The 13746-nt window shown below is 44.5% G+C and overlaps 1 protein-coding gene across 1 annotated transcript; it reads right to left on the bottom strand.

The window, feature by feature from the left end:
- Positions 1–1786: 1786 nt before the first annotated feature.
- Positions 1787–13512, bottom strand: rnaseh2b (ribonuclease H2, subunit B). The gene is made up of 11 exons (XM_035749416.2): positions 13317–13512; positions 12773–12844; positions 12476–12583; positions 12297–12373; positions 9671–9785; positions 9323–9387; positions 7885–7990; positions 4316–4397; positions 3896–3941; positions 3446–3523; positions 1787–2205 (listed from the first exon to the last, which is right to left on the bottom strand). The coding sequence occupies exons 1-11, from the start codon at positions 13378–13380 to the stop codon at positions 2095–2097; spliced, it is 924 nt and encodes a 307-aa protein (XP_035605309.1). The 5' UTR covers positions 13381–13512; the 3' UTR covers positions 1787–2094.
- Between the last annotated feature and the right edge of the window lie 234 nt (positions 13513–13746).

The raw sequence follows: 13746 nt of genomic DNA, 5'->3' as shown, positions 1-13746 counted from the left end.
TACCTGATCCTCAAACGGCTGTGCGTAACTTGGGACAGCGTAATGCCCATCATGGCGGCCTGATAGCTGCTGCGGCCCCTGTGACTGGTACCTGATCCACAAACGGCTGTGCGTAACACGGGACAGCGTACTGCCCAACAAATGCTCTCATTACCTAGTTACTGTAAACAGACCATCTACTCCACGACTCAGCTGTCATCACACGTCTGTCAGCTGAACAATGCTACTGTCCATTTCCTTTATGTAGGCTCATTTTATCCAGTTTTTCCTGGAGCATCCGTCTCTCAAGACAACCAACATTAGGTTGTTCACTATGTACCTCAAAGACTGAATTATTAAACCAAGGTTCTGCTAATTTTATATTATGCTGTAGAGCAGGCTATCATTGTACTATTACAACATGATATATTATATTAAGCGTATATTTCTGCACATTAAAATGGCTCACCGTGGCACGTTCACTTTTTCATGTGGACCTGTGGTGTCTTTGTTACTTTGTACTTTGTCTAAAACTGAAGATTACATGTTGTACTCCTGCTGGTTATCAACAGTAATCTGAGACCACATGTTGTACTCCAACTGGTTATCTACAGTAATATGAGACCACATGTTGTACTCCTGCTGGTTATCTACAGTAATCTGAGACCACATGTTGTACTCCTGCTGGTTATCTACAGTAATCTGAGACCACATGTTGTACTCCTGCTGGTTATCTACATTAATCTGAGACCACATGTTGTATTCCTACTGGATCTACAGTAATCTGAGACCACATGTTGTACTCCTACTGGTTATCTACAGTAATCTGAGACCACATGTTGTACTCCTGCTGGTTATCTACAGTAATCTGAGACCACATGTTGTACTCCTGCTGGTTATCTACATTAATCTGAGACCACATGTTGTACTCCTACTGGTTATCTACAGTAATCTGAGACCACATTCCTACTGGTTATCTACAGTAATCTGAGACCACATGTTGTACTCCTGCTGGTTATCTACAGTAATCTGAGACCACATGTTGTACTCCTACTGGTTATCTACAGTAATCTGAGACCACATGTTGTATTCCTACTGGATCTACAGTAATCTGAGACCACATGTTGTACTCCTGCTGGTTATCTACATTAATCTGAGACCACATGTTGTATTCCTACTGGATCTACAGTAATCTGAGACCACATGTTGTACTCCTACTGGTTATCTACAGTAATCTGAGACCACATGTTGTACTCCTGCTGGTTATCTACATTAATCTGAGACCACATGTTGTATTCCTACTGGATCTACAGTAATCTGAGACCACATGTTGTACTCCTACTGGTTATCTACAGTAATCTGAGACCACATGTTGTACTCCAACTGGTTATCTACAGTAATCTGAGACCACATGTTGTATTCCTACTGGATCTACAGTAATCTGAGACCACATGTTGTACTCCTACTGGTTATCTACAGTAATCTGAGACCACATGTTGTACTCCAACTGGTTATCTACAGTAATCTGAGACCACATGTTGTATTCCTACTGGATCTACAGTAATCTGAGACCACATGTTGTACTCCTACTGGATCTACAGTAATCTGAGCACTCTGTAAAGAAAAGAGTGGGAGCTGCAAGTTTGAACATGTACCATCATATACTCCAACCTTGAAAGAATAGTAACTATTCATTATCTTAGGCTTTGTCCCCTGCCTCTCAATGCACTTCGCTCCAGATGAGTTTCCTGCATCATCCCTATTGTTTGGAGATTCAACCCTTTTCAAGGACATAAAAGGGGACAAAAATAGTTATTTTCTTTATTACCAAAAGCACATGTGTGCGTGCACACACACTGTAGACACAACGACAGACACACACACACACACACTAGAAACCGACCGACCGACATACACACACCAACCGACAGACAGACACACACACACTGTATACACGCACACCAACAGAAACACACACTGTAGACACACAGACACTAGACACACAGAGAGACCGACAGAAACACACACTGTAGACACACACCAACCGACAGACAGACACACACACTGTATACACGCACACCGACAGACACACAAACTGCTGTATCATTCTAACATTCATTTTTTCTCTGCCTTGCCCTTGGGGCTGAAGAAGGCAGACATGCTCTTCATGCCTGTTTTGTCCACCTTGGCCAGGGTCTTCTGTGCAGCACTCATCTTCTTGGGCGGCTGGAGGACGAGAGAAGAGTCAATAGCATTGCTCATCCGCCTTGAGTGAAGACGGCTGAAACGTTATTACATATCAGCGTGACTCATTTCCAGACAGAGGTTACTTGTAGGCCTCTGCACTGCATTGCTTTAAACTGCAATCACGTAGACTGGTTTAGCTTGACAGAAAATTATATACAGGGCTGTAAAATACATTTATTTACAGGGCTCTAAAATACATTTATATACAGGGCTCTAAAATACATTTATATACAGGGCTCTAAAAAACATTTATATACAGGGCTCTAAAAAACATTTATATACAGGGCTCTAAAAAACATTTATATACAGGGCTCTAAAATACATTTTCGTTGATAGCACTGCTGCTCCCAATTTAAAGTTAGGAGCGCCACATTAAATTTAGCAGCCCCAGAAAACGTTTTTATTGATTGATATACAGTCTATGTAAATTATAGCTTCTGCTGAAGCACATGTTGTTCCCTAGAAACTAATACGAAACACTGTAAATTAGTTTAGCTAAAATATTTACACAAATACCTGTCATTGAAATGAAAAAGAGTTGTGAAAAATTAGGTTTCTACTGTTTCCTACTGAGATGCATTACATAGACAACTGTACACTGTCTGTTTAAGAACATCAGGTTTATGATGAGGTCATGCAAATCTGTCATTCAATCATTGCTATGATCATTGATCACCTGAAGAAGCTATGCCTTTTCCTTTTCCTGCCCCCACGTCTGGATATACTGTTAAAGTTACCAGGTCCAGGTTGTTAACTAGCTAGCTAATGAGGTAACGTCACTGATCAAGGTGCTAACGACCCGCGACATGGTTTATGAATGTAAAATGCAGCCTGCTAATGGACATGGTCACAACTTTTGAATGGTTTGGGCTATAGACGCTTGTTTCTCCAGGGCACCGGGAAACAGCGGTACAGCGAAGCCTAATCATTACTTTTGGGAACGATTGTTTTTTCTTCTAGATGGTGCTCCTAAATCAAAATTGAATGTCACGCAGCTAAAGATTTAGGCGCATATGTGACCAAAATGGTTGCACTTCAGAGCCCTGTAAACGTATATGTATGATGTAGGCATGACTATAAAACCAAAAAGACATGAGATGTAGTAAGGTACGGGAAACCTATCACTACCTATAAAACTATTAGAGAAAAAAATGCCTGCAAGATCCCCCCCATTTCTCTCCTTGGTCCCTTTGTGCAGACTGCCCCTAATCTCACTCACTTTGCGGGAGAAATCGGAGCTGTTGAATTTGGTGTAGTCCTCTCCTGCCTCCAATGGTTTGTCAGTCAGTTTCCGCTTCTGCCGACCGAACACGGCACTTACACAGTTAGCCGTACTTTCCACTCAGAACACCAACCATCACATCCCAGACACACGGCACAGACACGCCAGGGACATGCAAGATACCATGACTACCGCAAACCCACCAACACACGTGAAACAGGAATAAAAACACACTAATCTACTGCTACACTGCAACCATCAGGTGAATGTCAATAGAACACAGTTGAAAAGCCACTGGTGCTGCAATATCTAAAAGCAAGCAGTAAATTGAAAAAAATTCAAAAAATTTGACCAAATAAATAAACACATAACTTGGAACAAATATACTGAAAACAAATATAACTACAGTGTGACGACACAAATTCAAAATGAAGCTGGAGAAAATACCTTTGAGGGAGGCTCCACCTCTTTAGGACTTGAGAGCTCAGGTAACCTGTCAGGAGGAAACTGAAGGATTACTGACTCACCATCAAACTGTTACACACTAACAATACTGCTTAATGTGATACCTTCAGTATGGTCTTAATATCACAATCTGGCACTTGAATCACCAGTACATTTCCAGTCAAAGTGCTGCCCTGGGCTCTGCACTGTGTGGGATGTGTTTTGAAAAGAACTGTCAGCGAGTTCTTTGAATTCTGTGGGGACGGCCTCAAACCGCCCACTCATCTGCAGTTTTGGGGGCGGTTTCCATTAAATAAAAATGACTCAGTGGCAGTTACAATGAAGCTACATGAAAATGTAATTCTAGATTGTGCTTTTAACATGAATACATAAAAACTAAGTATAGTCCATGTGTGTACATACTGGAGATGCTTGAGGAGGGCTTTGCTCAGGTCTTCACTGATGTACTCAGATATCAGGCCATGGGCATACCGCAGGTAGTCCTCTGTGTGATTATGAATAGAGGGCGTGAGGGTGTTAATACCACAGCATCACTTTATACACTTCATTACACAATTATAACCTTCCTATTGATATCACAGAACACTGGGTTTACAATCTGAGCTTGTGTGAAACTCAATGTAAAACAGGAATTGGCTAAATCTGCTGTGCTAGGTCCTGGGGTATGGCTAGGTCCTGGGGCGTGGCTAGGTCCTGGAGCGTAGCTAGGTCCTGGGGCGTAGCTAGGTCCTGGGGCATAACTAGGTCCTAGGGCGTAGCGAGGTCCTGGAGCGTAAGATAGGTCCTGGGGCGTAGCTAGGTCCTGGGGCGTAGCTAGGTCATGGGGCGTAGCTAGGTCCTGGGGCGTAGCTAGGTCCTGGGGCGTAGCTAGGTCCTGGGGCATACCTAGGTCCTGGGGCGTAGCTAGGTCCTGGGGAGTATCTAGGTCCTGGGGAGTATCTAGGTCCTGGGGCGTAGCTAGGTCCTGGGGCATGGCTAGGTCCTAGGGCGTAGCTACGTCCTGGGGCGTAGCTAGGTCCTGGGGCGTATCTATGTCCTGGGGCGTAGCTATGTCCTGGGGCGTATCTAGGTCCTGGGGCGTAGCTAGGTCCTGGGGCGTAGCTAGGTCCTGGGGCGTAGCTAGGTCCTGGGGCATGGCTAGGTCCTAGGGCGTAGCTAGGTCCTGGGGCGTATCTAGGTCCTGGGGCGTAGCTAGGTCCTGGGGCGTAGCTAGGTCCTGGGCGTAGCTAGGTCCTGGGGCATAGCTAGGTCCTGGGGCATAGCTAGGTCCTGGAGCGTAGCTAGGTCCTAGGGCGTAGCTAGGTCCTGGGGCGTAACTAGGTCCTGGGGCGTAGCTAGGTCCTGGGGCATGGCTAGGTCCTAGGGCGTAGCTAGGTCCTGGGGCGTAGCTAGGTCCTGGGGCGTATCTATGTCCTAGGGCGTATCTATGTCCTGGGGCGTAACTAGGTCCTGGGGCGTAGCTAGGTCCTGGGGCATGGCTAGGTCCTAGGGCGTAGCTAGGTCCTGGGGCGTAGCTAGGTCCTGGGGCGTAGCTAGGTCCTGGGGCGTAGCTAGGTCCTGGGGCGTAGCTAGGTCCTGGGGCGTAGCTAGGTCCTGGGGCGTAGCTAGGTCCTGGGGCGTACCTAGGTCCTGGGGCGTAGCTAGGTCCTGGGGCGTAGCTAGGTCCTGGGGCATATCTAGGTCCTGGGGCATATCTAGGTCCTGGGGCGTAGCTAGGTCCTGGGGTGTATCTAGGTCCTGGGGCGTAGCTAGGTCCTGGGGCATGGCTAGGTCCTAGGGCGTAGCTAGGTCCTGGGGCGTATCTAGGTCCTGGGGCGTAGCTAGGTCCTAGGGCGTAGCTAGGTCCTAGGGCGTAGCTAGGTCCTGGGGCGTAACTAGGTCCTGGAGCGTAGCTAGGTCCTGGGGCATACCTAGGTCCTGGGGCGTAGCTAGGTCCTGGGGAGTATCTAGGTCCTGGGGCGTAGCTAGGTACTGGGGCATGGCTAGGTCCTAGGGCGTAGCTAGGTCCTGGGGCGTATCTATGTCCTGAGGCGTATCTAGGTCCTGGGGCATATCTAGGTCCTGGGGCATATCTATGTCCTGGGGCGTATCTAGGTCCTGGGGCATGGCTAGGTCCTAGGGCGTAGCTAGGTCCTGGGGCGTATCTAGGTCCTGGGGCATAGCTAGGTCCTGCGGCGTATCTAGGTCCTGGGGCGTAGCTAGGTCCTGGGGCGTAGCTAGGTCCCGGAGCGTAGCTAGGTCCCGGAGCGTAGCTAGGTCCCGGGGCGTAGCTAGGTCCTGGGGCGTATCTAGGTCCTGGGGCGTAACTAGGTCCTGGGGCGTATCTAGGTCCTGGGGCGTAGCTAGGTCCTGGGGCGTAGCTAGGTCCTGGGGCGTAGCTAGGTCCCGGGGTGTAGCTAGGTCCTGGGGTGTAGCTAGGCCCTGGGGCGTAGCTAGGTCCTGGGGCGAAGCTAGGTCCTGGGGCGTAGCTAGGGTCCTTGGGAATATGTACAAAATACAGCCCAAAATGTGCATGCGCCAGTTCATGCAAAAGTTGGCATTCTCACGTCAATTTAGTTGACGAGAGAATATGCTCACCTCTCCGCAAACTATAGACTATGAGTACACATCTCTGCTAGTGGTTGAGATATTGTATTGCAAGCTGGGAAGTAAGTATTTTGTGCAAATGGAGGAAATTATGAAAAGCTTGTTCATAAATAAAACAGGAAAACATATGAACAAGAATTCAGCCATTTGCCGTTAGTGAGAAAAATATCTGTAGAATTTAAGATAGACATACGAATATTCATCCTATTTAGTTTATTTTCATAACCATTGGAGAATAAATGATTCACCTTTTTTGGCCGTGATGGGTTTATATTCCCGAAGAAGCCATACAACAAACGACCATGCACATGTCATTTAACCTAGTAGCCGAGGAAATAAATAGGCTATAAATAGGAGTTCAAGTTTTCAATCCCATAGAGAGCACATTTTATAATACAGTCAAATTTAACATTGAAGTAGGCCTATGTATACTACTGCAAGTACTGTAAATACATTTTATTTTGATTAGCCGGCCCTAGACAATGTCTCAGAATTTGCGTGCCGTCCATCATGTTTAGGTTGGTGGAAGAGTGGATGGAGAACATTGCTGAATCTAAATGTTCTACTGACAGGTCCACAACAAGTTGCTGTTGTTTTCTCGTTCACAAACTGACACAAGCCATTCCCCACAGCAGAAATTACTGCTAAAGACTCAAACAGTCTGCCAACACAGTAAATAGACCGGTAGCTTACGTAAAATATTTGACAGTATGGGTAGGCTACAGTATTGCTGTGTGATATGAGCATGACATCATAGCCTATTTCATCTCAGAGACTCTTTTTTTTTATTTACCTTTATTTAACTAGGCAAGTCAGTTAAGAACAAATTCTTATTTTCAATGACGGCCTAGGAACAGTGGGTTAACTGCCTGTTCAGGGGCAGAACGACAGATTTGTACCTTGTCAGCTCAGGGGTTTGAACATGCAACCTTCCGGTTACTAGTCCAACGCTCTAACCACTAGGTTACCCTGCCGCCCCTATACCAAGACAGGACATAGAAAAACAATATTCTACTGACAAACTAAATATTGAACAACAATTCATATTTTTTATGCTGTGGCCTAATGCCAATAGTTACAAATTATACAGCGTCATATTCATCATAAATGGTGAATGGAGGGTTTTACGACAGATACATAATAACAGGTGATTTATAACAGGAAACATGGCGTGCACCAAGTATAGAATCTAAATATTTTTGCTCAGTCTTTTCAGAAATGGCGCACGCAGATATTTAGTGTGAAATGTATGAAAGTTATAAATGAGGCCCCTGATCTCTACAAGGGGTTTGGTGCCATCCTCTGGTTCATGTTATGTATGCAGGCCAGGGAGAGCATGCACAGGTATATAGTACTGGACCAGACTGGACCTGGGCTTGACTCACCTTCCTGGGTCTCTGACTCCTGCTTGACTCGGACATACGTCGTGGACTTTACTCCCTCTCCCACTGAGATGTTACTCTTTCTGAGGGTCTTCACTGTCCTCTCAGCCTGGAACAGCAGAGACACAGCAAGACCAACACACAGTTAACGCTGTCACATCTACTGGCCATTCCCCACTCCTCTCCTGGGAACCCACAGCATGACCATTCCCCACTCCTCTCCTGGGAACCCACAGCATGACCATTCCCCACTCCTCTCCTGGGAACCTGGCATAACACCTGATTACTGATTAGTTTAAGACTAGAATACCTGGGGGTACTAGGTCCCCTGAGGGTGCTGGGCCTATCCACAGGGGGTACTAGGACACCTGAGGGTACTGGGCCTATCCACAGGGGGTAGGTACTAGGACACCTGGGGGTGCTGGGCCTATCCACAGGGGGTACTAGGACACCTGGGGGCACTGGGTCTATCCACAGGGGCTACTAGGACACCTGAGGGTACTGGGCCTATCCACAGGGGGTACTAGGACACCTGGGGGTACTGGGCCTATCAACGGGGGGTACTAGGTCCCCTGGGGGTACTGGGCCTATCCACAGGGGGTACTAGGACACCTGAGGGTACTGGGCCTATCCAGAGGGGGTACTAGGACACCTGAGGGTACTGGGCCTATCCACAGGGGATACTAGGACACCTGAGGGTACTAGGACACCTGGGGGCACTGGGCCTATCCACAGGGGGTACTAGGACACCTGGGGGTATTGGGCCTATCCACAGGGGGTACTGGACACCTGAGGGTACTAGGACACCTGAGGGTACTAGGACACCTGAGGATACTGGGCCTATCCACAGGGGGTACTAAGACACTTGAGGGTACTAGGACACCTGGGGGTACTGGGGCTATCCACAGGGGATACTAGGACACCTGAGGGTACTAGGACACCTGGGGGCACTGGGCCTATCCACAGGGGGTACTAGGACACCTGGGGCTATTGGGCCTATCCACAGGGGGTACTAGGACACCTGGGGGTACTGGGCCTATCCACAGGGGGTACTAGAAAATAATCATGAGACCAATGGCCTGCTGGTAAAATGCACATGAGGGGGTACTTCAGGGGTCCTCCGGGCAGAGTAACATTCAGTTGGTGGTACAGAGTAACATTCAGTTGGTGGCACAGAGTAACATTCAGTTGGTGGTACAGAGTAACATTCAGTTGGTGGCACAGAGTAACATTCAGTTGGTGGTAAAGAGTAACATTCAGTTGGTGGTACAGAGTAACATTCAGTTGGTGGTACAGAGTAACATTCAATTGGTGGTATAGCGCTACATTCAGTTGGTGGTACAGAGTAACATTCAGTTGGTGGTACAGGAACTGAAAAAGGTTGGAAACCACTGCAATAGAGGATGATATGGGCATATGCAGCTCGGTGATCAACGTGTACCTTTTTCTTTAACCATTCCATGGTCCTCTCCTGGCTGTAGCGCTGAAACTTCTGACTGCCCACCTCTGAAGGAGCAGCACAAAGAGCATGTATAACACCTGAGACCACCACATTACACTTGTATTCTGTGTGCACATTCTTAGAAAACCAGAAACAATGTGACAAGAGTGCTGCAGTCTCTGAGGATCTGATATACACATTTAATCCAGCAACCATTCATGTGCGCTTCAAACTGACGTATGAGAGAGAAGATAATTATTGGGTTCAGAGATTGATAGTTGATTGTTTCTGAGGAGCACATTAACTTTCAACATTAGTTTATATCTGCTGAACACAGTGACCTCTGACCTTTCTCCTCAGCCACATGGTGCAGGGAGGCCTGGGAGCGTGTGCAGCTCAGCAGCCTGGTGCATGCTGGGAAGTCCTCGTCCATCACTACCTGGTCCACGGGCTGGAACTTCCCCTACAGCAGAACACAGAGAAATTAAATCACAAAAAGAAGAAGACAGATGACATCACAAAAGGGCAGAAATGACCTTGCAGAGAGAAAGACCGAGTGATATGTCATCACAATGACCGAACAGAGATGGAATCACACAGGACAGAGATGACATCACAAAGAGAGAAGGACAGGACATCGCAAAGAGAGATAGATGAAATCACAAAGGGGGGACAAGAGAGATCACAAAGAAAGAAAGACTGACAAAGATCATAAAGGGGGAGAGATGAAGATGCAATAAAACCAATTAAATTCAATTCAAAAGTGAGTATGGTCTTATGGCCTTACCTTAGGGTGTCCACCCAGAGTGTGTGAAAAAGCACTTTGGTGTTGACATTTAATTTCCTTATGTTATAAAATACATTTTACCAAGACAAATATAATTCATGTTCTGAATCATTCAGTGGGATCTTCCTCTGAAATAGCATTAACATTATGTCCAAAAAGTCTGATTTCTTAACCTAATACATCCGATAATAAGCACCGAGCTCTGTTAACAGAGAGGTGTAGCTTTATCTGCAAAACTTTTCAGGATTTTACATTGTGGTCGTCGTCTTCCAAGTTGTTTCCATGGGTCGCAAAACTTTTGCAGGACATGAGCTGAATTAAATGTAAAAGGCTTGAACATTTTTAAAAAGAACAGGAACTCTGCATTAGAGGTCGACTGATGGCCGATTAATTGTGATTAATCGGTAATCAGCATTTTTGAACGCCGATTACATTGCAATCCACAAGGAGACTGCGTGGCAGGCTGACCACCTGTTACGCGAATGCAACCAGGAGCCAAGGTAAGTTACTAGCTAGCATAAAACTTATCTTATAAAAAAGAATTAATCTTAACATAATCACTAGTTAACTACACATGGTTGATGATATTACTAGTTTACCAAGCTTGTCCTGCGTTGCATATAATCAATGCGGTGCTTGTTAATTTATCATCGAATCACAGCCTACTTCGCCAAACGGGTGATGATTTAACAAAAGCACATTCACGAAAAAAGCACAATCGTCGCACCAATGTACCTAACCATAAACATCAATGACTTTCTTAAAATCAATACACAACTATATATTTTTAAATCTACAAGTTAATTAATTTTAGCAGGCAATATTAACTAGGGAAATTGTGTCACTTCTCTTGCATTTAGTGCAAGCAGAGTCAGGGTACATGCAGCAGTTTGGGCTGCCTAGCTCGTTGCGAACTGTGTAAAGACAATTTCTTCCTAAATTTTACATAATTATGATATAACATTGAAGGTTGTGTAATGTAACAGCAATATTTAGACTTAGGGATGCCACCCGTTCGATAAAATACGGAACGGTTCCGTATTTCACTGAAAGAAAAATGTTTTGTTTTCTAAATGAGCCCCTAGAGTTTCCGGATTTGACCATATTAATGACCAAAGGCTCATATTTCTGTGTTTATTATATTATAATTAAGTCTATGATTTGATATTTGATACAGCGTCTGACTGAGCAGTGGTAGGCAGCAGCAGGCTCGTAAGCATTCATTCAAACAGCACTTTCCTGAATTTGCCAGCAGCTCTTCGCAATGCTTGAAGCACAGCGCTGTTTATGACTTCAAGCCTAGCAACTCCCGAGATTAGGCTGGCAATACTATAGTGCCTATAAGAACATCCAATAGTAAAAGGTATATGAAATACAAATGGTATAGAAATAGTCCTATAATTCCCATAACTACAACCTAAAACTTCTTAACTGGGAATATTGAAGACCACCAGCTTTCATATGGTCTCATGTTCTGAGCAAGGAACTTAAACGTTAGCTTTTTTACATGGCACATATTGCGCTTTTACTTTCTTCTCCAACACTTTGTTTTTACATTATTTCAACCAACTTGAACATGTTTATTTAATTATTTGAGACTAAATGTATTTTATTGATGTATTATATTAAGTTCAAATAAAAGTGTTCATTCAGTATTGTTGTAATTGTCATTATTACAAATATATATATAAAAATCGTCCGATTAATCGATATCGGCTTTTTTTGGTCCTCCAATAATCGGTATTGGCATTGAAAAATCCTAATTGGTCGACCTCTAATTTGCATTCATATGAACAGCGTATACTAAAATATGAAAAGACTTGATGTCATGTCTCAAAAACAATATATATTTTACCTCTATATTGTTTTATGTCCCCTAGATTTCAAAAGAAAGATGTCAAGTTCAACCTGTCAGGTGGCCTTTATTTTCACACAGCATCCAACCTAGCTGACACAGTGCTATTTTCCTGATGTACAGTATGACCACTTTTCCCTCTGGCCTCCATTGATTTAGTCGTGCTAATTTTGACCAATACTACAAGGGTAAAAACTCCAAGAAGTTTTCAACGGATTATGAAAGAGACATGAGGTTTGGACATTGGTTTTCTTAGAGGATTATCTACATAATAAAGATAGTATTTTGCACATTGGTCAAAAGATGCGTTTTTGATTGGACACACTACTTACCTCTTCACCCGCTTTGATCAAGTAGGGCAACAGTAGGTAGAGGGGATCCATTGGAGTGACATACAGAAGTCTCCCATCTGTTCAAAATCAAATAAAACATTTGAATCTTCAACACCACAATGTACTCCATGTATTAAGACTGGTTAAGCTTAACTACCTATCATCTGATTGGAAATTACCTCGCTGTACTCTCTGGCCAATGAACCAGGAGTGGAAGTCCTCGTTGAAGGCTTTGACCTCATACAGCTGCACATCACCACTGCCCAACAGGTACAAAGACGCTGCATCTAGAAAAGTACAAATAGATAGCTAGCTAATTCCACTAGATTGAGTAAAGAAAAAGCTAGCTACCACTTTTGAGAATGCTTTTTTTCCCAATGCGTTTGACTTTCATAGTTTTTCATAGTTTTTTTCGAATGATAGGTAGTTTAGGTTGTGTCTCTGTGTAAAATGTGCTATTGATGCGAACTAGCTACCTGTTGAAGGGTTCCTAAGCCGGATGAAAGTAGGGTCACTGTCATCTTTCTTTGGTGTTTCCACTGCAGAGTCTGTGTGGACAAAGAAATACACAAATACACGACATGCTGCTGCTGTTGTCACCGATGCAGACCACTGCTGGACGCGAAACTTTGTTGCAAGTAGAGCTGCTCCAGTTAGATAACGATGGATCTAGCTCTAGTTTAGATCACTGTAATATGGATTTATAGCTATCGTGAAGTTGCGTTAACTCGACTACGATGGATCATGCAACAACAACTGCCATTGTAGTAGCTGGAAAGACGAACCAGCAATGACAATAACTTAGCTACATTCTGTCTAAACTACTATAACGTTAACTACCTAACGTTACGTAGATGCCAGCTAGCTATTTAGTTAACTAGCGAACGTTAGACCACAGGTTAGATATACATATATTTGTTATACCACAGATATAACAATTACTGTTACAATATTAGGTTATGCACAGATGAAAGTGAAATGAGTAAACTAACGTTAGCTAGCTAAAGTTGCCTAATTTACCTGCTGCAACAACAACCCATCTCTCGTTTTGTGAATGTGGTGTCCGCTTCTTTTTAGTGGTCATTTTGATCTCGGCTGGCTAGCTAGCTAGTTAAAATGGCACGCAAAAATGTAAACGTGTATTTTTTTTCAAGAAGATAGTTAGCTAGCCGGTTGTTGTCAGTGCAACAAATCAGCGTCTCGTCAGCAGCACAAAAAAAGTACTTCCGTGTCACGGAATTTTGGAAATGGTAAAATAAAAGTCCCCCATGTAATAGTAGAAAAGTCTCAACCTGTAATTATTAATGACATATGACAATAATTAGAGTATCAGCAGCATAAAAGAGGGGGTTTGGTGGTGGGACACAATGCAAATAGTCCAGGTAGCCAATATGCGGGGGCACTGGTTAGTCGGGCTAATTGAAGTAATATGTACATGAATGTGTAGTTA

The sequence above is a fragment of the Oncorhynchus keta genome, chromosome 34 (genome assembly GCF_023373465.1).
Source record: "Oncorhynchus keta strain PuntledgeMale-10-30-2019 chromosome 34, Oket_V2, whole genome shotgun sequence".
NCBI lineage: Eukaryota > Metazoa > Chordata > Actinopteri > Salmoniformes > Salmonidae > Oncorhynchus > Oncorhynchus keta.
Note: the sequence above shows the minus strand (reverse complement) of the source record. Positions and strands in the feature narration are given on the sequence as shown.